At 37.8% G+C, this 26,290-nt stretch overlaps 1 protein-coding gene across 10 annotated transcripts in view; it reads left to right on the top strand.

The window, feature by feature from the left end:
* The window catches only part of LOC311588645 (contactin-4), a 980,815-nt gene that overhangs the window by 623,343 nt on the left and 331,182 nt on the right, over positions 1-26,290 (top strand). For all 10 annotated transcript variants that reach the window (XM_084766525.1, XM_084766531.1, XM_084766522.1 and 7 more), the window contains 2 exons: positions 6,925-7,051; positions 15,419-15,594. In XM_084766525.1, coding sequence (XP_084622651.1) covers positions 6,925-7,051; positions 15,419-15,594 — 303 coding nt within the window. The remainder of the gene's footprint in view (positions 1-6,924; positions 7,052-15,418; positions 15,595-26,290) is intronic.

Below are 26,290 nucleotides of genomic sequence, written 5' to 3'. Positions count from 1 at the left end.
AACTAGCTTAGTGTGGTATGTTAGTTTTTGCTAGGTTGTTTTCTATGAGATGTTCGTTGTCAGATTAGACCTGTTTCCATGTTTACCCTGCCTCCCACTTCATACCTTCACTGCTGTCTCAATTACATGTTTATAATTGTTCATAGATAATTCTGATAAACAAAAGTCCCTCATATAGCCTCAGGGTCTTCTTGACACTGCTTTGTATTGTAACATCTGATGACCATGCGTTAGAATCTAGATTTTTTTTTCCCTCTGTACTTGTTCTGGCTTACTTGATATCTGGGTTTCTGCCTTGCTCCCTTGACTTAGCCATCACCCGGGGCTTAGTAATATTTTGTTCTGCTCAGGCCTGGAAAACCTGAGACTAGCTTCATCCATTGCTATCCCCTTGCCCATCATAATGCTGGCATCCTGAGTAGTAAAAAAAAGATGCATTTCTTAGACAGGATCTCAGAGATGTGAAGAAAATGGTAGGATTAATTTAGAATTTAAAAAGTAAAGATGTCCCCAAACTTCTCATAAATTATGTGGCACCTACTGGTGGAGTGGTGCTTTGTCACTGGATTTTTTAGGATGCTATTTTTCAGACAAAAAGTAAGTTATATTTATTCCAATAATGGATCTTGCACATATTTTCCATGGAAAAATAAAAGTATAATTAAATAACTGAGCAATCTAAAATCTTCTTTTTCTTTGTTAATTAATTTTTTATTTTTATGTATGCATTTATATTATTTTTTATATAAACTAAACTACACTCAACAAAAAGAACCACAGAACATTCAGGAATTGCATTCATGTTATATTCATAGTGTTTTGACTGTTTGTATTTGGCAATCTTGAAGAAAACATTTTCCTATCTCGATGAGTCTAAAATTCTAGATGTAACTCAGTATCTATCATACCTCATCTCTATCAACTTAAAACATCTATCTAGACCTAAGGACATCTTAACCCCTAAACAACTAGGCTTAAGTGTGAGACTCAAGTATTTGGTCTTCAACCTCATTAGAGACTTGAGAAGGAATAAAACTAATTACCTGAGTAAACAGGAAGATCTTTTATTGTACAGGATTGTTTTAGCTATCCTTCTGTTGGGTATTCTAAAACTTAAGATTATCCCCAATGCTATAAGTTACTTCTGAAATGCTTACGAGAGAAACTGTAAAAACTCAGTTGATAAACTGACTTTTCATTTTCTCAAAAACAAAAAACAAACAAAAACAAACTGACTTTTCCTTTTCTCTACAAAAACTATAATTTTACATTAAAAAGGGATCAACTGGGAAAGGGGATTTGAGAAACCTGCCTGAACGCAGTGCTTTCTACTCATTTTCAATATTTGTGAAAAAAAGAAAAAAAAAAAAAAGGTTAGTGCATATGCATCTTAGCCTGACCTTTCACTTAAATAACTTTCTGGTTCTGAGACCCTTTTCCTATTGTGTTTCTCCCTCCCAAACTTCAATGGTTTATAAGTCTTTATTGAAGCATTGAGAGAAGCTGAGTCTTCTCCCATCTCATTGCAAAGATGTCACTGATTTAGAAATAAGAGCAGGAGAGCTTCTGTAGTGTTGTTACTAGAGTCCCAGGCCACGCATCTGATTGAAAGGGCTCTACCAAGCCAGGCTCTACCACCTCTCTAGAGTGTCAAAACAGAGGTGAGTGATGAAGAAGCAAGGCAGAGTTTTACATTCAATGTCTCTACTCTAGGAAGCAAAGGGACCAGCCTCCTAATTTTCAGGATACTTCTAGACTTACACATTCATACAATGGAGGGGAAATGTCAACAAGACAAAAGGAGTATGTGCAAATAAACTTCATCAGACTATGGCCCAGTTGTTCATTATCTCAGATCTGTATCTCTACTGAGATCTTGCTAGTACCAGACACAGTACAGTTCTCATCCTGAGATGATTGCTTCAGCTAAGTTCTCATCATGGAAAACTTCTCCCATGTAGGGAGCAGTTTCATCCAAGGGTGATCTGACACAAGCCTTGTTATCACTGGAACTTAGACATTCTTCAGTATATTTTTAAAATTTTGTTGTAGTCAGTTCTGAAGAGCATTGAGAGAGATTAGGATAAATGTAAAGCTTACCAACCATGTATTATTTTTTAAATTTTTTGATTCTTGAATGATTAATATATCTATGTGTAGAGTTGAACAGGAATCTGACCTGGAGTTTATGGTAGAAAAGAAGATGCAAAATTGAGGAAGAGGAGACATGGTTTTGGTTAGCCTTTAGACATCTGCAGAGCCAAGTTAAGGCTTCATGAATTTTAGGAGAAAGGGCCCCTAGTTCCTGACAGCCGTATTTGCAGATGTAGTGAGAACCTCTTCTGTGATAGAAGTAAGTCTCTAATCAGAAGAAAGTAGCTTAGGAAATCTAGCCTTATTATATCAGGACCAACATTAAATCACTAATCTAGGGGTGCTGTCAATAGTCTAAACATATGAGACCATTGTTCTTAACCATGATTTTCAGGAATTATAAGAATATTACGATGTATTACTTCCTTTATGATGACACTATGAGTCCTTTATACTCATGTCTCCAAGGCATCAAGGCTGTGGGATATTTTTTCTCTTTTGAGGGAACCCAGAAATAAAAGCGTTAGTCTTATATCATGTCACCTAAATAAGGATGACAAAAAATTCATTGCAACAGCAATGCTGTGTGCACCAAGTAAGAATAAAACATTTCTGTAGGCCAGTATGCTACTGTGGTCTCACCAAAGATCCTGTTCATCTGCTCAGTGGAAACCTCTGGGAAGCCTCGTGGTCAGCATCCAGAAGGTGTGAGTGTTCTAAGGAAGAGTTCATTTGTACAACTTTAGTCCCAGGCCTTAACAAAACTGTCCATTTGTCTTTTCTGTCTGCTTTGCTTTTGTTTCATTTCATTTCAGTTTTTTTATTGTTGTTACTTTGAGTTAGAGTCTCACCAGCTTCAAACATTGTATGTGACCTATGCTGGACTTGAGCTTGTAATCTTCCCGCCTTGGACTCTAGAGCTCTGAAATAGTCATGCACCACCATGCTCAGGCATCCATAAGCTTTTGGGGGCTCAGTTTCCATTCTTGGATATTCCCTTTCAGCTATGAGTCCACATTTTCCACTAAAACTGCCTCTCTAATTTTTACCAAGCAAGGACTGTGGGATCTTGCTCAGGTAAATATCTTAGAGTGAGTCTAAAGTCAACGTTTCCTGGAGTTTTGTTCTGGGGAGATAGCGAGCTACGATCAGAAAGGGCTTTGATTTCAGTTTTCAGACTTTAGTGTGCAAGGAAATCACTCAAAGAATCAAGGAGAGGGAGAGGGCTCAGCAGTTAGGAGCACTGGCTGCTCTTGCTGAGGACCCAGGTTCTGTTGGCAGCTCACAAGCACCTGTAACTCTGGTTCAGAGGCATTTGACAGCTTCTCTGGCTTTACCAAGCTGCGCATATGATATACATACATACATGCATGACAACTGCGCATATACATAAAAATAAAATACGTGAGTCTAAAAAAGAGAATCACCCACAGAGTGAAGTTAAATCTTCTTTGTGAACACCCACTTCTTCTGGTAGAGTCAGTCAGTCTGAAATTTAATAACACAAGCCTAGCAAGGTTTGAACACAAGTGCCCAGTAACTTAGCTTGGATAGTGACTCCTCTGTCATTACCTGAAATGTTTCTCTATCTGTGTAGACTACTTAGCTAGCAATACAGAGCTTTTGTGCAGTGCAAGAGACTTGGGAGTCTTTTTGTGACCAGTGTGCTTAGACAATACTTGGCAATGCTTTCTAAGAAACCCTCTTGTATCTGTTTCATTCAAGCTGGCACCTCACACTTTGGTTGAAACAAAACACCTCTTTTGTTCCTCAAATACATTGGTAACCAAGGTCTAAAGGTTTAAAAACTAAGATGTCTGCTTCCTACACCTGGGCTGCTAAGGATTATCAAATCTTTGTGTGTGTGTGTGTGTGTGTGTGTGTGTGTGTGTGTGTGTGTGTGTACCAGGAAACCAAATAGGCCAAGCACTAAAAACTCTGCACTGCCTTAGACGAGTGCTGAAATTTGGTTCACTTTATGCTAATGGTCCTTTCCAGGCAGCTTGCTTAACTAAGAGAAAATAAAAACTTTAGATGAAATGTGTTATTTATAGCGAATACGAAGCATCATTATTATCAATTCTTATTACAAAATACACAGAAAAAATATCCTTTTTGTTATTTAAATATGGCTTGGCTACATTGAGAAATAGTACAGATGTTAATCCACAGCCAGCTGCATCCTGGGTAATCATTATTATGTTTTATTCCTATTTGGAATTACTGGTAATAGACTGTATATTTTTGTGTGAAATTCAAATCAGGGAGCCCTGATGAATTGAGATGATTGATATTATATATACACACACGTAATTTTGGAATTGGGGACAACAATAGAAATATTTCTCTCTTAGAGAAAATCTACCACACTAGCTGCTGTCTCTGTGATCTTGTTAAAGAATGTTTTTCATCAGAATAGATGTGCCAACACTTACTAAATTCTCCATAGTTGGAATAAGCTGACCCTTGACAAGTAATCTAAATTTGTTTTGAAAATATCTATGCAATTGTTGAAAATCTGTAACATAAATATCTGAATCCTAAAATATATGGCTTTAATGCACAAGTATTTAAAACTTCATGACTGTATGCTTTTATTCTGTGTTTTTATTTTCTTTGATAACTCCTGTATTCTCTGAGTAAATATCTCACTGGTAAAATTTTACATATATAACCTGGAAAAGAATGGGGTCAATATAATACATATTATTGTTGAAATGTACATTTTTATATAAACATTTGTGTTTATGAACAAATGTTTATTTTCCCATTTATAATCACTCTAAAATGACTGACCTAGTCTAGCATAATTACTTTGTAACAAAGTAAGACAGGTGAGACTGTGGCTTCCCAGAGGTCCTGAAGTAAGGAGCTAAGCAAAGCATTAAGTGATAGTTCATGGTTCACAAATCCTCATGCTGCATCTTCCACATCAGAGTCATATTTGGTACTTCTGTCTCTGGAATAGAATATAATTCTGTGAAGTCATCTTTTCCCCTTCATTTACTTATGTCTCAACCATAACATGAAGCTTTAGTTTTTAATGTCTGAGTTAAAATAAATCATCTTACCAGATTTTTCTTGATCCCCAAACCAACTTGATTTATGTTTCTTTGTCCCAGTTCTAAATGAGTTCTATCTGGAATTATCACTCATCAGTTAAAAAAAAATGTTTATAAAGGTTTTCCAGACTAGATGACCTGGACTCTCAACAGGAGGCTGGTGATCTTTATCATGTCATGTTATGGGCAGCAGTGCTTCTGTCTGACAATTTGTCAGGCAACACCAAAATGGGCTAATTAAATACTTTAAAATTTTTAATATCAATTAAAAATAGGACATGTCCTTATGGACAATTTACCAGCACATAGAGAGTTAATGTGGAGAAGATGCATCATTCTCTTAAGAAATTCATGATTCAAGGAAGGGAAAAGAAAGGTTTGAATACCTTGATAGAAAAAAAGGAATATTAGAGGAAAATCATATTTAAAATTATATGGGAGAAAGGATAGAAATTGCACATGGTTTTGAAGAATGAAAATTCTATGGATTTTCCATAGACATAGGTAATGAGATGTACTTTGAACAATGTTTGTATGTGTATACTCTAATAACATGCCCAGATACTTAAATTATGGTCTGTAGCTTATTCTTTGAGCTTTGTTCCTGTTCCATGACAGAATGACTGCCACACATCTAAGTTCTCTTCTTCAAAAACAAGATTTAAAAATGTATGGTTGCTTGCCTTTGCTTTGTGTTCAAGCACATGATCAGTTGGCATAAAATTAGTCTTTTGCTACAGATCACTTTAAGAATCAGAAGTTCAGACTTTTCTTTATTTGCCCACATAATCATTTTTTTACATTTTTTTATTAATTTATTCATATTACATCTCAATTGTTAGCCCATCCCATGTATCCTCCCATTCCTCCCTTCCTCCCACATCCCCCCTACTCCCCTCTCCTCCCCTAAGTCTGTGTCTGAGGGGGACCTTCTCCCCCTGTATATGCTCATAGGGTATCAAGGAAAAAATAGGCAGTAAACCTTGAACTCCTACCCGGACTAGCCTATGGACATTCTCCACTGTTGAGTGGAGAAGGAGATCTAACTTTCACACAAACTCTGGTGCCCCATATTTGAACATGTGGCTTGGATGGAGATGCCTGGTGGCACTCAGAGGAAAGATAATAGGTCACCAAGGAGAGACTTGATACCACATAATCATTTTAATTAGTGCCTCCCTCCTCTCTCTCTCTCTCTCTCTCTCTCTCTCTCTCTCTCTCTCTCTCTGTGTGTGTGTGTGTGTGTGTGTGTGTATGTTTCATGCATGTATACACTGACATGAGTGCTGAATATAAAGCTGTTCCTTATTAACATTTTATTATTTTCTTAAAAAAAATCATCATTGCTTTTTCCTAATTACGACTTTAATTACAAAGGGAGAAACTGTTAACTTTATGGCATTATGTAGCTTTCCAAAATGACAGCAGCACAAAAAGGATGTAGGAAGCACAGAATGTGAACAGAATAGAAGGTTGAGCCAAAGCAGATGGAACAATAAGACATAGAAGGAAGAAGGGGATGCGCCAGACAGCCTGTGGCTGGAAGCTAGTAGTGAAAGAAATGATCAACATGTGACTGGGGAGCCCTGTCTTGGCTTCGTAAATACTGGGAGGAGGTTATGCTTCAACAGGAAATGTCATCTTGAAGCTGAGGCAGAGTCTTGAGCATCACTGTTTCATGTTTGTTATTTCTTCACAGTGTGGTATTGATTCTGGTTCTTGCTCCTATTGGAAATGTGGTATTCAATGTGAAACTTTTCTCTTTCAGATGATTACACACTGCATGGTCCAGTTTTTGTTCAAGAACCAAGTCACATAATGTTTCCTTTGGATTCGGAGGAGAAAAAGGTGAAACTCAGTTGTGAAGTTAAAGGGAATCCAAAGCCCCACATCAGGTTTGTTGATTTAAGAATGTGTTTCCAACCTGGGTGATGATGGCACATGCCTTTGGTCATGGCATTTGAGAGGCAGAGCTAGGAATTCAGGGTGAATTCCAGACCAGCCTGATGTACATAGTGAGTTCCAGACCTACCCAGGTCTACATAGTGAGACCCTGGTTCAAAAATAAATAAACAGACAAAAACAAAACAAATGTGTTTTCATGCATATAGTTTACATTATTAAAATTAAAATTGGCAACTACTTACAGAGTACTGAAGAAGAAGTAGTATTTAGGATGGCATTGTAAGGTATCCTGAGAAACATGAGGAAATGGTTCTTTCATGGGGAAAAAAAGTGCCAAACTTCTGTTATCCTGAAAGTATTAGCAATTTCTAATAAGACAGTTTTAATAAAAGTACAACTTTTTATTTTGTCAGAAAGCAAACAAGGAAATAAGAAGTGCATGGGTGTAAGAGTAAATGGATTTAGAACAAACAGGAGTTGGCACTTTGACATGTTCTGTGACTGATTTATGCAACCTTTCAAGGACCAGAGTTGTAAGACAAAGCCTAGGCTCACAGGAACATGTAACAGAACATTCTCTCAAAATAATCCAAACATGCAAGCTCTCCATGTTTAGTACAGGTGCTAACCAAGAACAGCTTGCCAGCTTTGGTTACAATAAAGTGCCAGTAATCACTTATTTTAGACCAGACCATGAGTATTAGTAATTTTCATAAGCATTGACATGAGTCTCTAAAGAGAATTGGCAAGCTGGGTAAACGCAATCATCTCAAGGCAACAGAAAGAGGTGAAAAGAAGCAAATTTTGGAGAGTGGGGCAAATGGCGAGAGGAAGGGTGAAGAGAGGGGGAAGGAATGTACGTGTTTCGATCAGAGTCAGCCATCTTGAGTTCCAGAATGAAAGATGCAAAAAGAATGGGCCAGAAACGACTGTTAGAGAGAAGGGTCAGGATTTCTAACACTGCAGCTTTAGGAAGCCTAGCACAATTCCAAACAACAAATCCTGAAGTCTCTTCTAGAGCAATGAACAGGTAGAATACCAGATGAAAGAAATGGCCATTACGGAGCCAGACTTCTAATCCAAATATTTGTAAATGAAGTGGCAGTTAAACTGGCAACTGATTCCTCAATGTCAACAAAAAAGGAAAAAGAAAGTTAACATTTTAATAAATGAAAAAAAATTAACCATACAGGGGCTATTGTCAGAAAGGCAAAAAATTAGAATTGTTAGTAAGGATATAGAGAAAGAGAATGCTTAACTTCTTGTTAGTAGGAATATGAAGGAGATGGTTCTTCATAAAAGTAAAAATTACCTATTCCATACTGTTCTTGTTTGCTTTAATGTTGCAATAATAAAATCCTGGACCAAAACTAGGTCAGAGAAGAAAAGGTTTATTTGACTTACAGATGACACAGCCCATCATTAAGGGAAGACAAAACATGAACTCAAGGCAGGAAACTGGAGGACAGAACTAATCAGAGACCACCAAGAAGTGCTGGTTACTGTCGTTGTTCTCCATGGTTTGCTAAGCTACCTTTCTTATACAACCCAAGAGCGCTTGCCCAGGGTTTATACTGCCTATAGTGGGCTGGGCCCTCCTACATCCATCTGCAATCAAGAAGATGCCCCAGTGCACATGTCTCCATGCCAATCTGGTGGAGACAATTCCTCAATTCCATTTCTTTCTTCACAGCTGGCCCTGGTTTGTATCAAGGTCTTAAAAACCAAGCCACCCATATGTTAGTATATACCCACAGAAAATTTAATCATTCTTTCAAAGAGATATCTGGATGTCCATGTTTGTTAAATGACTAAACATAATGACAAGAATATGGGATGAACTGGGGTGAAAATCAACATATGAAAGGATGAAGAGATAGAAGATTACTCAGTCACAAAAAGAATGAAATCCTGCTCTGTCACTCCCACACTGTGGATGGCACTCCAGGGTATTACGTTAAGTGAAATAAGCCAGCTATAGAATGACACTTAATGTTCTTACCTCTACGTAGAAACTCAAGTATTGATCTTTTAGAAATTCAGGGTAGAAGAGAAGTTGCCAGAGGACATGAAGGGAGAAGGAATAGAGAGTGTTTGGGAAGCATGAACCAAGATACAGAAAGCATGGCTGACTTGTTGTTAGCTTCCTGTATTACTGTTAGATTAAGACAAATTTTCATGTATTTGAAAATAATCAGCTTTGTGACAGTGCACTTCCACAGCATGTGTGAGGCCCTCGATGCAATCCCAGTACTTGGGATGACAAAAAAATAGCCAAGACTAAACTAATTCAATCTTCCTTTCCTTTCTTCTGATCTGGAATGTAGTTCAGTTGCTACAATAGCTATCCAGTATGTATGAAGCTCTGAATTTGATCCCCAGAGCCCACATAACCAAAAATAATGGTACACAACTATAAGGCCACCATTTAGGAGTTGATACTTAGTAATAGAGGCAAAATAAAAAGTATCAAGTTTGTCCTCAAATACCCAAAGGAGCCTGAGGTTAGTCTGGGGTTCATGAGGCCTTGTCTAAAAAAAAATTAATTAATATAAAAATAATTGTATTAACAAATTAAAATTTATTAAAATAAAAGTAAATAGATAAAAGTCTAGTTTTAACATTCTAAGCATAAAGAACTGCAAGGTACCCTAATTTGCTATTGTATTGTATATGCATGTCAGGTTTTCACATGGTACCTTATAAATACTATCAAGGAGAACAGACTATGTATGTCTGTAGGCAGACATACACTGAATTTTGATTCCTACAGACTCTCACTAAAGAAAATTCTAAAAGACAGCTTGAGATAGGATAAAAATGATCCCAGAGAGAAGACCTGAGCTATGTGGAGACAGAATTAAACAAAGTGATTTGTCAATAATTCCACATAAAATTGATTGCACAAAACATGAATAATAAAGAGAATACATTTTTCTAAAAAAAATCAAAGGAAGAAAAGTTAACATTCATGACAGTGATAGAACTACTTTGAAAAGTCTTGCCTTGGACAATGGATTGCCCATGTGGTTAAAGAAAGAAATAAAACTGAATCCTTGTTTCATATTACACACAAAAAATCAATTTCAGGTTAATAACAGCCCTTAATGGGACATTTTAAAAGAAGAAAGAAAACAGGCATGCATATTTATGACATTGGGGAGGAAAAGGATTTTTAGTATGTCATATAAAAAATAACCTCATTAATATTAATAGTAAATATTCTGTTCAATGGAATAGACTGAGCTGAACAAAATCATAGGCTATAGATTGAAGATGATATATTTAGTACATTTTTTCTTGGTAAAAGATTAGGTAGAGAATGTTAGGTGGAGTAGTTGGGAGACAGAGGCATTCGAGGCCAGCCTGGTCTACAAAGGGAGTTCCAGGACAGCCATGGCTACATAAAAAACCCTGTCTTGAAAACACAGAAAAAGAAAGAAAGAAAATAAGGAAGGAAGGAAGGAAGGAAGGAAGGAAGGAAGGAAGGATGGAAGGAAGGAAAGGAAAGGAAGGGTAGAAATTGATCGGGTCTTAGGAAGTGATGATGGTATTTTCCCAGTTGCTGTGGTAAGACGCCCTGACAGAAGCAGCACGGGGAGAAACAGTTTAGTTTAGTTCACAGTTCAAGGGTGTTGCCTACCATGGTGGGAAATAATAGCACAGGGATTTGAAGCAATTGGTTAAATCACAGAGAGGAAAAGGGCAATGAATGCTTATGCTCACCCTACTTGTGGCCTTGAAACAGTGTCCACCATAAGGCAATTTCATTGTCTGCTTCTTAGAAATTGAATGAAGGTCAAAGGGACCTCTTAGTTCTATTAATTTTCACAAGCCTTTAGCCCACATAGGCCAGATTTGCATATTCTGATACATTCAGAACCACCCATAACAACAACAACAACAACAACAACAATAACAACAGCAACAACAACAACACACTACTTAAAACATGGTGAGAATGAGAGTGGAGTTTATACATAGAGAAAGGTATGGTTCCAATCAAAATGAACACAAGAGACCTCAATAGTAACTACTACTCACTTTATTAAACATAGGTCTTCAGTATTTCATGATCCTTTACAACACATATCTTATATGAGTTATTTTGTCTATATTTAAATGTAATGCTAATACACTTACTGCAAGAGTGAGTAAAATACATCTATATGACCCTTCCTGGCCCAGGGAACATCAGGGAACACAGTTCAGAGAGAACATAAGAGTTAGGGGATGCAAACAAATCCTGTACAGTGCTAGCTTCCAAGCATTGCATGGCTGATACACTCATGAATGCACAGTAGCAGTGGCTACCAGGTTGCAGAGGGAATAAAAAAAAATCTTAATTTAGAGGTAGTGGGTAGATGTGGTGAAAGCTTCAAAGAAAAGGAGATATTGCAGGTCTTTGAAAAAAAAGGCCACCTGCTCTGCCATATAAAGAACATTCCAGAAAGAAAAGAACAACTAATTAGAGTGGGCTCGATAATTGAGTGAACATGCCATTTATCATCTGACGTATTTTTGAAAGTGAAAGAACACTGTTCACAGTTACTGTAGAAGCTCATCTGCTAACCCTATGCTGTCCTGACTAAACCAGGGTACATCATTTCTCTGTGTATAATACAGTAAACTCAAGTTAATGATTTGAAAACACCCTGCAAAGTAAAAACAAATGCAAGAGGCAAAGTTGCTCAGATATATACACGATGAGTTAACAGTTCCCACTTTGAGCACAGAGCCAAGGGTAAGTTCATATGTTAGCTATAAATGAAAACAAATTTCGCAGCAGATTTTGGCAAGTTGTTGCATTGTTTTCCCCCAAACTGTGACCTTTAATTAACATTGCCTGTGTAACATTGTGTTTCTAGATATAGGGGCTTGCCTTGTTATTTAAAACAAGCCATAGAACAGAAACCTATTATGTTTTTAAAGATTGCAGGGGAAAACTGGGGAGAGCTTTTAATCAAATGCATTAGCAATTCCAGGCAGTGCACAGTGCCTGCCTTTATCCCTCTAGCAGTTTCCTTGTAGCATAATAGCAGTCTGGACCTGAGAGCTTAAAAACTCCCTGTTGTTGATGGAAAGAGCAAGAGAATGAATAGAGAGATCAGGTGTTTTCTAACGCCTTGCTCGCTGCACTTTCTTAGTCTTGTCATTGAGTTTCAGCGGGTTGAACAAGTAGGAAAATTTCGAAAGTGAGTGCTCTGTGGGGATCTTCAGCTGCAGGTTTTTCCTAGGACACCCTAACTGACCTTTTTTTCTTTACCTTTATTCCTTCAGCTGAGCCTTTTCTTTTCGTTGTTTCTGCCCCTCCGTTTTGAAAAGATTGACCCCCCGACCCAGAGATTTTAAGAAGTTTTGTCTCATGCCAACTTGTCTTGTATTAAAGTTCCCCAAGGAGGGATGACATTACTTATCTCACTCAGCATCCCTTCCCAGGTGGAAGAAACCTTCAAGCACCTGGTTAGAGTTGGTTTTCTGTGAAGTTTGTATTCAACTGAGTCTGCAGAGAACAAATTCCAAGTCACAAAGGGCCTGCCCCGCCCTGAACGTCAAGTTCAAAGAGTTAACAGAGAAGGTTTATCTGCAGTGACTCTGTATACTGACTTCTTAGCAGTGTGAGGACAACATGCCTTGTGGAGGTTCAAGGTGGCTGGGTTTGCCTGCTCTGTGGAGAGTATTCAGCAGTGCTTCCCCCAAGTAATTCAGCTTACAAGACACCAATTTGCCTTGCCCCCTGGGAAAATCTCTTATTGACTCCAAATGAGCCTTTCCTCTCCATTACCAATACTTAAAAGATTCTTGAAACATTGAAAGTAAATTGTGAGGAGTTTCATGAATGTTTCACTATGCAATGAGATAAGAAATCTGCCATGCAATCAACATTCAATTGGAATGAACACCGACTGCATTGCAGTAAAACACCATGTCATGGTTTATAACACAGACCTGACTGCATGTCTCATAAAGCACTTTATTTTCTAAATAATCCCATCCCTGCTGCTGTTTGTATGTAAAAGCGGGCAATAAAGTAGATGAACGGACTTTGTGCACAGCATTTTTTGGTTGAGGTGACAAGTGCAGACAAACCTACAGAGGTGTCATTATTCCCACAGCCAGCCTTCAAAAAGGACTCACATGGTCCCATTCCCAAATTCCACACTCTGCTTGCAGCTCACATTATATTGCAATTTCCTCTTTGAGTTCTTAGATTTGTCATATTAAATTGCTCTACTATCATTTGGACTGAGAGTTATGGCCAAGACGTGATCAGCTGACTAAAAGCAAATGTGTAGGGCAGGCAGTCAGTTCTAGAGATTCATGTGCAGCTAGCACTACTGGGATATAACTTGGCTGTTCTCTTTATTGCTTATTACTTTCTTGTCTGTGTCAGAGCGCAGAGAGAATTACTGCAGAGCCTAAAAACACTGTCAGTTTCTAATATCCAGCTTCCTATAAACAAACACATAAAGAGCAAAGTCCTATTTCTGCTTCTAGCCTACTTTCCTGGCCCTCCTGTTTCTAGATTTTTACACTTCAAAGACACAGATGTGAATAAACTCATGCAACTGTGCTGGGTGAGGCAAGTGTGGCTCATGAATTGTGTATATGCTCAAAGCTCAAATATATACCAGAGAAGCACAATATTGAATGTGTTAAATTCAACAAGTGTTATTGAACACAGTAAGAGGGCTTAAGTTCCAGATGGATGAAAGTGAGAATACAAAAGTAATTTAGGTAAATTGTCTTGTGGCAAAGGCAGTCTTTGCATGAGAAGGAGGAGGAGGAGGAAAATTTCCATGGGACATCTGATAAAACATGAGACATTTTCATGAGAAATACAGACAAGTACTTCATTGGAAATTTTGCTTGACCCCCACCTTTTTCTTTTTAAGACAGAGTTTCCCTCTTTAAACCTGTCTGGCCTGAAGGTCACTGCATAGACTAGGCTGGCTTCCAACTCACATGGATCTGCCTGCATCTGCCTGGTAGGCACTAAGTTTAAAGGCAGTGGGCACACTGAAGGATATATATTGTGAACTTGGCTTTGGTGCTAGATGTACTGTCTTGTCTGAAATCCCAGCACTTGAGAGATGGGGGAAAGAGGACCAGGAGTTTGAGATTATCTTACTTATAAAGAAGACTGACACAAGCCTGAGCTGCATGAGACCATGTCTCTGAAGGACATGTGTACACACACACACACACACACTGTATGTAATTTGAAGCTAACAGGCTGATAATGTTATCATTTAAATTCTTTTGCATTATGTATTCAAAACCACAGTGCTCTGGGATGTTATAAAGATTGCACCCACAATGGGTGGGGTATGCACATACACGTTTCTATTTAGGTAGTGGCTCTTGTTATTTTAAGAAAATAAAATGAATAATTCTCAATTTCTACTCACTTTGTTGATTTGAATCAATTTCCTTTGTGCTACAATCTTTTCATGTTTTCAACTCCTATGAGAGTCTTGGTAATTCATAAGCTATCAAAAAGCAGTCATTGAATTATATTAGTTCAAAAGTTGATATGGATTCCTGTGAATTCCTTAAAGGTGACTTGACTCAGATAAAGCTCTCATTCTTGGTGTTTTAGTGGCTCTGAGAACAGACCTGTAGATCTCCGAGACCAAAGCTAAGCTACTGAAATGAGTCCTCATAAAACTAATTTATTTGGCTCACTGCTACAGTCAGTTTCACAGGTAACCCAAATAAATGAACTGAAGGACAGAAAAACATTCTTTGCTTTGGTTACTTAATAGCCTAGAGTTCACTGGGGCAGTTGATTGACATTTTTAGTGCCAGTGGCTAAAGAGATCAGCAAGTTGATCCATGGTCAGGCAGCTTTGGTCCCCGAAGCATCTCAGATCAATAGAGTTCCTTGGCTTTGCAACCAGGCACTTTAGTCATTCTAAGAACTGAGTCAAATCAGCAGCAATTTAAGCAACTCTTCCGCTGTCTCCCTGAAAGTGGTATATTCTTTCCTCTTGATATACCTATTTAAGCAGTGATTGCCAACCAGAAAAGGGACATTTTACTGAGCAGTAGTAGAAATCATGTTAAAAAAATTGTCTTCCATAAGAAGTTAATTACTTGTAGTAGTCTCATGTAGTCACAGAGCAGGCGCTAATGTTTGATTGTCATCATTTACCACCAAAGACAGATCTTTCTTCATAAATACTTAAGATGTCACCATTGCTGAGTAGACACTTTTTAATATATGTTTTTACCATACCTCAAATGTTCACAGATGATAGTTCATGGTCTTTATAGTTTTTATCTATTTTAGACAATTTAGGAATATCAATTAATATTGCAAGACCTTATCTACTGGCATTTTTATCCTATAGGTGGAAGTTAAATGGAACAGACGTTGACATTGGTATGGATTTCCGCTACAGTGTTGTTGACGGCAGCTTGTTGATCAATAACCCCAATAAAACCCAAGATGCTGGAACGTACCAGTGCATAGCAACAAACTCGTTTGGAACAATTGTAAGCAGAGAAGCAAAGCTTCAGTTTGCTTGTAAGTAGCAATTATATTGCACCCCAGATGTTTCTTTGAGCTTTTGTACATTGTATAAATATAATTTACAAACAGTACCTTCTGAAAAACCACATCATTTGAATGGGGCACAAGATAGTTTTATCTTTTCTTCATATTTAGAAGATAGCTTATGTGACTAATGAACAATAAACATGGGAGGAAAGAGGTATGTTTCAAAGGCTTGAGATAGTTTATATATATGATCATTTGGTTATATGATGCTTTAAATACACATAAATTTACATGTGTTCGAGTATACACATGATAAATGCATGTGTGCAGCATGTATAAACATTAAACATACCATCTATGAAAAGGCAATTGAACTGCCAGCAACCTAGTAGTTGATGAAGAAGTATTTAATGATAAAATCCAGAATGGAGATGTAGCTTAGCTGTCAACTCACCAGCAAACACTACAATTCTCTGTTTTGTTCCATCCTGTAGAAAAATATTTTTAAGTCCAATAATGGAAAGTAGAGATAAAGTATCATTCACCTTTTATATTTATATACCAAATTAGAATACCGAAAAACAAATTGCCAAGTCCTAAGATTGCTATTTAATGAAAAATTTTGCCTGTGTGAAAGAAATTAGAATTTAGAAATAGAGAGTTGAAAATCAAAATCCAGGAGCGGAAGCAATAAGTACGCGTCATATTGCAGACACCTAGAGGATTGCTGTTCAGCTACAATTTTAAGGGCGTATGTATTTGCATATGATTATTTATTCCCTTGTATGAAGTCTCAACTCATATAGCATTATGTTAATAGCAAAGGTTTCACAATTACTAAGTCTGTTGGTGATAACACTGTAGAATATTCTTATTAACAAAACCCTCTCTGGGAACAGAATATCAAATATACCTATTATAGTATTCAGCACTTAATCTTTTATTGCTTTTTGATGACAATTTTGTAATTGAGAATTGAATTTTTTAGAAATTATATATATATATATTGGATTGTGAAGCTATCTTGTCTGTAAATGTCTCCTGAGATAGTCTTTTGATTTCGTGGGTAAGCAGAACAATAGGAGGGTGACACAGCTGACTAAGGGCCACAGAACCAAGGTGCACATTCCTCTTGGTTTAATACAAGCTAGTACTCTGTACTCAGGTTTTAGTAATGACAGGTGAATTTCATTAGGTCCATTCATCAAAACAATTATGAAATCATAGGTATTTAGCATAGAGGAAAATATAATTTTTCAATGAATTGTGACTCCTCTGTTATTTTTTTTTTAATTTACAGTAAAATTTTAACAACAAAAGGGCGTGGAGGGGGGCAAAGAAGGCTACCATTACCAGCAAGTTGACTTTCTAATATACACTATAAAAATAATTTTAACACACCTCAAGCCTATGCCTTTATAAAAAGCACAGGCATTTTTGTCATCAAAAATCATTATGAAGTCGAGATTTTATATTCAAGAATAGTGATTTAAATACAACAGCACAGTTTACCACGAGAATGTGTTCCTTGCTTACGTTTTGATCGGCTTTCCTGAAGACAAACATTTGAAATCCTCCTTGCTCATCCAATGTCGCCAGTGACAGAAGCATCTTTCCCTTCCAGAATTGTTGCTGACTATCACATTTCATGTTATGTCTATAGATGTACACTATGTGTGCATAGTCCCCACAGAGAGACTATATTGGCTCATTTGGAGCTGAAGTCACAAGCTGCCATGTGGGGACTAGGAATGGAATCTGGGTTCTCTGGAAGAACAGGCAGTGCTCTGAACTACTGAGTTATCTCTCTATTTCTTTTCCAATTGTTATTATATAAAATATATGAAGCTATATCTTTCTCGTCTATCTATTTATTTATTGGCTTTTTGAGACAGGGTTTCTCTGTCTAGCCTTGGGTGTCCTGGACTACCTTTGTAGATCAGACTGGCCTCAAACTCACAGAGATTCGCCTGCCTCTGCTACCTGAGTTCTGGGGTTAAAGGTGTGCGCTACCACACCTGGCTTTTCTTTAATGAGCAATTACCTTCTGCACAACACATGCCTGTGTAAATTCATGTATTAAGAAGTCTACATTTTTTATACAACCCATGATCTTTGCAGAAGACAATAGAAGCCAGTATTTCCCTGCTGTGAATGTCCACTGCAGCTAATGGACTGCCTATACTGGTAATTTCTAAAGTGCTTTCCTTAGACTGCAGCCATATTGTTAATTTACAGCTTATCCAATTATCTCATGTTCTTAAGCTAATTTCACAATATAGTATTCTCCTGTCATATATCCCTTCTCAGCAATAGTCCGTTGTTCTATCACATTTCAAATTATTTTAAATAATTTTCTTTCAGCACCTCTTCCAGCATGCTAGTATCCCCTGGGATACTATGGTACCCGTGGGGCAGGGATAGCTTGTCTTTCATTCCAAACCTATGTGTTTCCTGATATAAAAAATGATACTAGCCATTGTTGAATTCTCTCTCCCAGCTTGCAAGGATTGAATATCATAGTTGAGGTCAGACCAACGGCTCAAAGCTCAATATAAGGAAGAAGCTTTTAATGTAGGTATTTTGGTTAAATTAGTATGGTGATTGGTGCTGGTACTCTAAGTACTTAGGAAGCTGAGGCAAGAAGAAAGCTATGACTTTAAGGCCACCTTTTACTTTATCATGAGTTCCAGGCCATTCTGAGCCACAGAGTAAAATCTTGGCTCACTCATAAGAACAAGAAACGTGGTTGGGGGTGCAGCTCAGTTCGCAGGAGTGTTTGCCAAGCAATCTGATGTCCTGGATATAATTCAACACCACATAAAGGTAAATGTGTTTTTATTTATTTACCAATAAGTCTCTACTGGTTATATGATGATGTTATGTGTACCATAGAGAGCTCTCCTAACATGAGGTCAGCTCAAACCCTGACATTAGTGTTCTTTGCACCTTCTTGTTCAGCCAGCTGCAAATTTAACCAATTATTCTATGATTGGACCCCAATCATAGTTACACACTTAGGTATAGTCAGATGGGAATGCAAAGTATGGTCGCCATTCTTTGGAATCAGGTTCAGCTCCTATGGATGCCTATGACCTCGGACAAGGTGTTTCCTCCTACTTCAAATTCTTTACCCATAAGATAGAGGTTAGTTCCTCTTCCTCTTTGGCTATAAGGGTCAAATAAACTAGTATTGTAATCTCCTAAGTCACGCTTTGGTAAGACTGAATGATTATTAGGCATTATTATACTTGGATTACTCTATATTGGAAATGATGCTAAGCATTCTGAAAGCATTCTCCCATTTAATTCTCAACACAACCCAAGGATCTGTAGTCACTCTCTTCACCTTAGAGCTGAGCGGCCTGGAAATGAGTGAACTGCAACCTCTATCCAGGATATGGGTTAGAAGTAAGTAATAGCATAGGACCCTGGTCACCTAATGCCTGAGCTGCTTCCTGTAAGCTTGTGACACATAAAACATTCTCCTAAAGCTCTTTGTCATCAAAACATTGATTTGGTATCTTGATAAAGTGTTTCTTTGGTAGATACACATAAACTCTTTCATTGTATTTATTACCCTTGCTGTAGTAAGCCATAATTTTTGTTTAACATTTTAGTTATAAATGCTCGTAATACCATTATACTGTTGATTTGTAACATGAAAATGAATAATGTTACATACCATAATTATGTACCTATTTGTGACTCTAACTTTCATATAATTGGTTTCAGGTTCTATAACTAGAAGAATTAATAGCAATATTTCTGCTTGAAAACTTAACAGGCAAGGTTCCAATTTATTTTAAGTAGACGTTAAAAAAACATCCTAAATATCGATTTTTATGACAAACAATGGTGAGTGGGTGCACAGTTGTTCCCCAATCAGAACATGACATATTACAAATTTCTTACTCCCATATCATTCCTCCTCAATAGATGACATAGATGTACGTTAAATGTCTATTATGATGAAGAACTTCCAAGAGAATAAGCTAATAACTTCAGATCCTAGCTCATCAAACTGATAGCTTTTAAAACATTGTTTGGGGCCTTCTTCTAGTGAGTGCAGCTGTTTTATAACAGTTCAGATCTGCAACAAAATACCTAAGCTATTCATCATCTCAAGTTGTGTATGACTATAATTCACACATAAGTAGCTGCAAATTGTTCACAGTACAATTAACTCCTTCAACAAAATCCAGTTACCTTCCTGCTGTAGGAAGACTGGCATTGTCTTGGCAAGTGCCCCTTGTACTGGCATTCTGGTGGAACCAATAGGTGCCATGTAGGCTTCTACTTCTGTTTGTTGATATCCAGCTTGAGGTAGGAAAGGATGGACAAATGCCAGCATCTGAGCTTATGCAATGAGATGAGACCACAAGCAAAGACATAAAAATAAAGAAAGAAAGAAATAGAGCTCATAAATGGAATTAAGAACAAATACCACTATATTTTGGCCTTCTTTTCCCCTTAAATAGCACATTAGGATATAATAATTAAATCTAGAAGTATACTTCAGTGGCAGAACACTTTTCTAGTGTGCACTCAATTGCCAGTATCACAAAAAATACAAAATCCATGCTGAGGGTAATTTCAGTAGTTTTTGTCATTCATGTCGGTCACCATGTCTTTGTATATTGAAACTTTCCAATGGAGCATAGCAGCTGATGAGATAAACTTCTTCCGTGTGGCTGCTACAGTCAGCCTCATTTAAGGTCTTACGTGTGGCATGTCATCTACTGTAAGGATGGAGGTGGCTTGTGGTGGGAATAAGAGAAAAGTGGTGGCATGGAAAATGGTGAGGATTCTGTCAACCTTGTCTTTTTTCTCTCATAATTTCTAGTGTTACTGTAATTTTCAACTGTTCATGCTTTGAAATATTTTTAAAAATTAGCTTTTTTTCTCAGAGCTAAATTGTAGAATGGGCGCTCAATCAGAACGAGCACAGGGAGTTTGGTAGATGGCCAGCTTCATGACTGGCTTGACTGGTTTTTAATTAGGAAAGCTGCTGAAATAGGCAAACTTTTGTTTCTGGGCAATAAAATGTTGATAGATGGCTGTTTGAGTAAATAATTCGTGAATATTTAGGTCAATTAAAACTTAATCAATCAACATTTGGGTGTCAAAACTGAAAACATTTACAATGCAACTCTTGGGTCTTTGATGTAAGAAAAAAAAATGTTCTTTTTACTTTACTGGTTAGAAGAATCCAATCCAAAACTTCTCAGAATTTCTCAGGAAATATTCTCATAAAAGGAAATCATTTCTGCCACCAAGTGCAGTAGCGAAGACATTGATGGTAAGTGACAACTGGTGTTGGTTGAATATTGAGTAATGTGAGCCTAAGAACTTACTGTACAAACAGATGCTAGTTTATTGTAATTCTTACCTATTATATGTATCCCCTTTCAGACTTCTCACAGTTGTATTTGGGATCTGTAAAATAGAAAATAGTAGTTTGTGACTTAAGAAAATTTGAAAAGTATTAATTTCTTTAAATATCAGAGATATTCTAAGAGCATAATATATGTGAAAATAGATTACGGATAGCAACCAAAACAAGTTTGCCCAGACATATCTTTTTAAAAGTTAATTAAATTAAAGTCAGTTCATTTTCTATGAGGGGTGGAACATGAATGGGAACATGAGAAGGTAACAACCCATGGGGCATAAAAGAAAAAGGAGTTGACTATTTTAGAGAAGGACCAGCAAAGAACAGGAGAGATGGAGGAGGAGAGCGAGGCATAAGGCCAAGTCTAATGATAAGTGTACATGAAGTGTCACAGTGAAACTTTACTAAAAATAATTTAAAAATCAATTGTTAGAAGCAATGAATTTACTGAAATGTGTATTTCTCAATATTATGAGCTAATAATTTAGTCATATAATTAAATAATTTTAGTTAAGTAATGATAATTATTTTTAAAAATCTAAGTTTTCAACACTATTATTTTGTAGCCAATGAAACGGGGACCAGATGTCAATCTTACTCTAGCTGGACTGCTCTTTTTCAGTCACAAATGCATACAGATACTTACTTGTGCTCAATCTGCAGTCTGATTGACTGTCTTTAGTATGCTCATGCTCCATGCTAATTACTGCTGATGAGATAGTTGCTTTCTGTCCAAAATTCCTATGTTAAAATCCTAACTACCCAAAGTGTGTTTAGTTGCCTCATAAGAACCAACAAATCTGGGCCCAATGGGGCCTGCAGAGACTGATGCGCCAACCGGGCACCATGCATGGAGAGGACCTAGACGGCTTGCTCAGACATAGTCAATAGACAGTAGAGTCTCTTCCATGTGGGTCGTCCCATATTTTGGGGAGTAGGGGCTGCCTCTGACATGTACTCTGTTGCCCACTCATTGACACTTCCCCCTGGTGGGAAGGCCTTGCCAGGCCACAGAAGAAGAGGATGCAGGCAGTCCAGATGAGACTTTATACATTGGGGTCAGTTGGTAGGGGAGAAGGGCTTTCCCTTTTTGAGGAGTAGGGGAGGAGGAAGAGGGAAGAGGAAGGGAGGGTGGGACCAGAAGGAGATGAGAGAGGAGGCTACAATCAGGATGTAAATAAAGTCAATTAAAACAAAACCAAAAAAAAAAAATCATTTCTGAGAGCATCTTTGGTCCTGTACCTTGAAAAAGGACAGCCCTCAAATCAAGGTGTAGGCTCTCGACAGATGCCCAGATTGCAAATTGTGAATATTATCCTTTTTTAGTCCTTTCAATTACAACTGATGATCTATAGATGAGATCATCCAGGACTTCCCAGGTGGATCATAAATCCACCCAAGAGAAATTGTGTGGAGACGAGACATTGTGACCATCGATACTGTGAATGACACGGTCAGGGGAGGCAGTGATCATTTGCAGCCAACAGAAGCTAAGCAAAGCAAAGAAGTGTCCTCCGGGGCTTTAGCATGAACACAGTTTGTTGACACACTCATTTTGGATTTCTAGCCTCTAGTGTTCTGAAAGAAAAAAGGTGCTCTCTGAAGATGTTCTATGCTAGCGTTTGGGTGGTAGTGTCAGAAAATCAACAGGCTGGTATACATACAGGTCATTTCCTCTCCTTTAATGATACTGGTCAAGAAATGACAAAGGAACATGGCCAATGATACTTCTGGTACTTTGGGTCCTTAGCTATGGTATTTTGGGTCCTTAGTGTGCATGGTGCCTTCAGTGAAACAGGGATTTATCTGTAGACATTTTGTGTAACACTCTGCCTTTTACCATGGAGAGTATAACAGGATTTTGAACTTTATATAATAGTATAATTTGACCAAATAACGACAATGATCAGTGCAGAAATTCAGAGAGTAACCTTTCTGTTTCCCCAGCACACTTCATTCTCCCGCTTGGACCAGGATTGGCCCTCTCTTCAGAGGGCAATAATTTGAAGTGATTCAGAAGAGGTTGTTAGCCCTGAATCCCTCTCTCTGGATTTCTTGCTTTTTCTGGGTCATTGTCCCAGAATTTGACCCCTTTGTCTGGCGCTCTAAAGCCCCAGAAACTGGCTATTATCACATTTAGAGTGTGTGACCTACCTGTAGCCCTAACAGTTCCACTGTAGTCTCTCAGGCATTGTTATCACTCATGCTGTGACACTTCCAGCCCTAGAAAGCCCTTGTGTTAGCAAGGGTTAGCTACTACCTTCTTTCCTATCAGCACCTTTTCCTGAGTGAGCTGTAATGTGAGAGAGCTGTTTACCTCTGAGCTGACATGTATTTTTATGCACCACACCAACTAGTTTTTATTTCCTGGCTACAATATGCAGTCCCTTTAGATAGCAACGCATGGCTTAGGGTTCAGAGGTCAGATCGCAGATTCAAAGGCATCAGGAAAAGATGTATGCATGCTCTCCACGCCCTCAATTATTCTGTCAGAGAATTTTCCAGTGACTGACTTCTGCCTTAGCCTCTTGGCCTTTAGTGAATGACACCAAGCGCCCGCAATTTGTCCCTGAAATGTGTATTTTGGGTACACACTAATTATGATCAGAGTGTTAATTTGCTTTAACAGCTGCATTGTTTTATTATATTAGAATTTTAGATTTGTTCATTTTCTCATAGCAGCTACTTTTTTCTCCTAAATGGAAGAAAGGTATTCTTGTGCAAAGAGCAATCTGTTAGCTTGGCCTCATAAAACTTAGATTTACTGTGCTATAAAAGACCCTCATTTAAAAGCCCTGGAAATAGAATGTATGATGAGGGGTGGGCGTCAACAAATAGACTTTGAATGTCACTGGGTGCTTTATCTTACTTTCTTCAAGCTTCACTGGAGTTACAGAAAGCAGCTAGGTTGGTGGTACAGGCCTTTAATGCCAGAACTCAGGAGGCAGAAACAGGTGGATCTCAGTAAGTTCCCGGCCAGCTATAGCTACATGATGATGTGAGGAGATTTAAAAAAAAAAAAAAAAAGAATATTTACAAAAAGCTATAACTGGAAGCAAGCAATATTTGTGGAATAATGAATGAAATTAAGAGAGCTAGGAATTACCTTCTTGTAGCCGTATTACCTTGAATGAAGAAATGCTTTTTTTACAGTTCGAAAATTGAGAATCAGCCCCTAAATAAGTCATAAATGCAGTACTTACCTTTCATAATATATAATTCCCCAACTTGAGGTGTATCAGTCAGTGATTTTTCCCTATGTTCACCAAGTTGTTAACCCACTCCTCTGTGTCCAGCTTTAAAAGGTTTGCAGCACTCTAGCACGCAACCCTAATACCCATAAGCTCTGCTCCTCTCACATCCTCATAGTCAGCATTCTACTTTGTCTCAAATGGCCTTTTCCTATTTTGAACACTGCATAGAAGTAGAACCATTTGGGTTTGTCATGTAACATGTCTACCCACCGTTGTGTTTTCTTATATGTGTTATCTTCAAGTGTTTTATCAGTTTCTTAAGCTGGACTGCAGGTGAACGGTACAGGTTGGTAGATGGACTCAACTGTCTGTGTGCAAAATTAGTCTGAGCCTATTGTCATTTAAATTAGAAGTAGTCTCCCAAAGCCTCAGGTTGAAGGCTTGGTCCTCTCAAGAGCCCCTCACCTCGTCATAGATTTTTCCACTGGCAGGTTCATAGTTCAAGGCCATTGTTGCAAAGAAATGGAACTGTGAAACAGTTGGACCTACTTAGAAAAAGGAAGTCACTGGAGGCTTAACTTCCAAATATATACCTTATTTCCTAGTGCATCCTGCCTCTCAGCTCACTGCTCCCTGGCCAGCATAGAGCAAACAGCCTCACCCTCTCAGTCCTACCTCCCTTAAGTTTTAATAGATCTAGATACTGTTGGATTGAAACTTTTGAAACTATAAGCCAAAATAAACTTTTCCACTTTTTAAATTGCTTCTCCCAGGTATATTTCACAATCACAGAAAGATAATTATATCAGGTCATGGTTTTGTATTTGATTTGGCATTAAACACATTTCCCAATCACTAGAAGGTGTTCATAGGCATTGAGTGCACTTTGTTGTCTCTCTCTCTCTCTCTCTCTCTCTCTCTCTCTCTCTCTCTCTCTCTCTCTCTGTCTCTCTCTCTTATTTTAAAAAAAACTGAGAGACCTGCAGTCTGATGTTTCTGTAAGTTTGTCCCTTTGGGGTTGGTAAGATGGCTTAGCAAGGGTTTAGTCACAGTCCTAATGACCTGAATTTGATCCCCAGATTCCGAAATATGGTAGGATAGAACCAGCTCCCTAGAGCTATCCTATGGTATCCACAAGCATGACACATGCACATACCAGCACTCAAAACACATGTATACAAACAAACATGCTTACATGTAGTAAAATAAGTAGACTTTAGTTTCTTTGGTGATTTGACTCTGGAGCTTGAACCTATGTTCTCATGAATGCGATGTAATTACAGCACTTTACACATATCTCAATCTGAGATTTTAAATATGTATATACTATTAATTAGCTGCCAGGACTGCCTATAGTTTGTTTTTATATATTTGAATATTAAGTTTTAAATATAAAATATAAGCCACACAACAGATAGGATATGAACAAGTTTATTTGTAGAAGTGTGGGAGAGCTGGAAAGAAGGTGAGGCATCCCTAGGGGCCAGGGTGGAGGGAGAGACAGACAGAGAAAACTAGAGAGAGAGGAAGAGAGAAGGAGTGACAGAAACAGAAAAAGGGGAAAGAGAGGTAAGAGAGAGGAACTAGGTGGGTTTGTTGTTTTATGTAATCCTGGGCAGGGGCACACCTAGTGGGAAGCAGGTAATGAAGTCACAGATTGCTAGGTAGACTGGATGTAGTATGCTAACATTAAGCACCTTTGAAAACTAATAGGCGTTTTCAAACTATTCAGGCAAATGCATTGTAGATTGGTCTAGCAATACGTAGTGTAAAGGTTTACCTTATTCTTTTCTTTTCTTCCCATACCAGTTAGGTAAGAGGTATTATGTGGCATGTGAGCAACATATCTGTGGATTAAGCAGACATGAAGTTTGCATCTAGCAGGAAAAGGGTGAGATTGAACAAGCAACCTCCAGTGTATGAAATGTTAGGAAGATTCAGAGTTCAGATTTCCAAGGAACATTACAGAATAAGCTAAAGTTTGTATGGCAAGTAATTTTGACAGATGTTAAAGAAATGATTGATAGAAAGGGGAGCAGAAAGAGCAAAATATGTCAAGAAAGGACCAGCACACTGACTGCATGTAACCTTCATAGTGCACAGTTTTCTTAGCATGTGCTGTATAGAGAAGTTA

Source organism: Acomys minous (assembly GCF_964271855.1).
Source record: "Acomys minous genome assembly, chromosome: 17".
NCBI lineage: Eukaryota > Metazoa > Chordata > Mammalia > Rodentia > Muridae > Acomys > Acomys minous.
The sequence above is the reverse complement of the archived record's forward strand: the minus strand, read 5'-3'. Positions and strand labels throughout refer to the sequence as shown.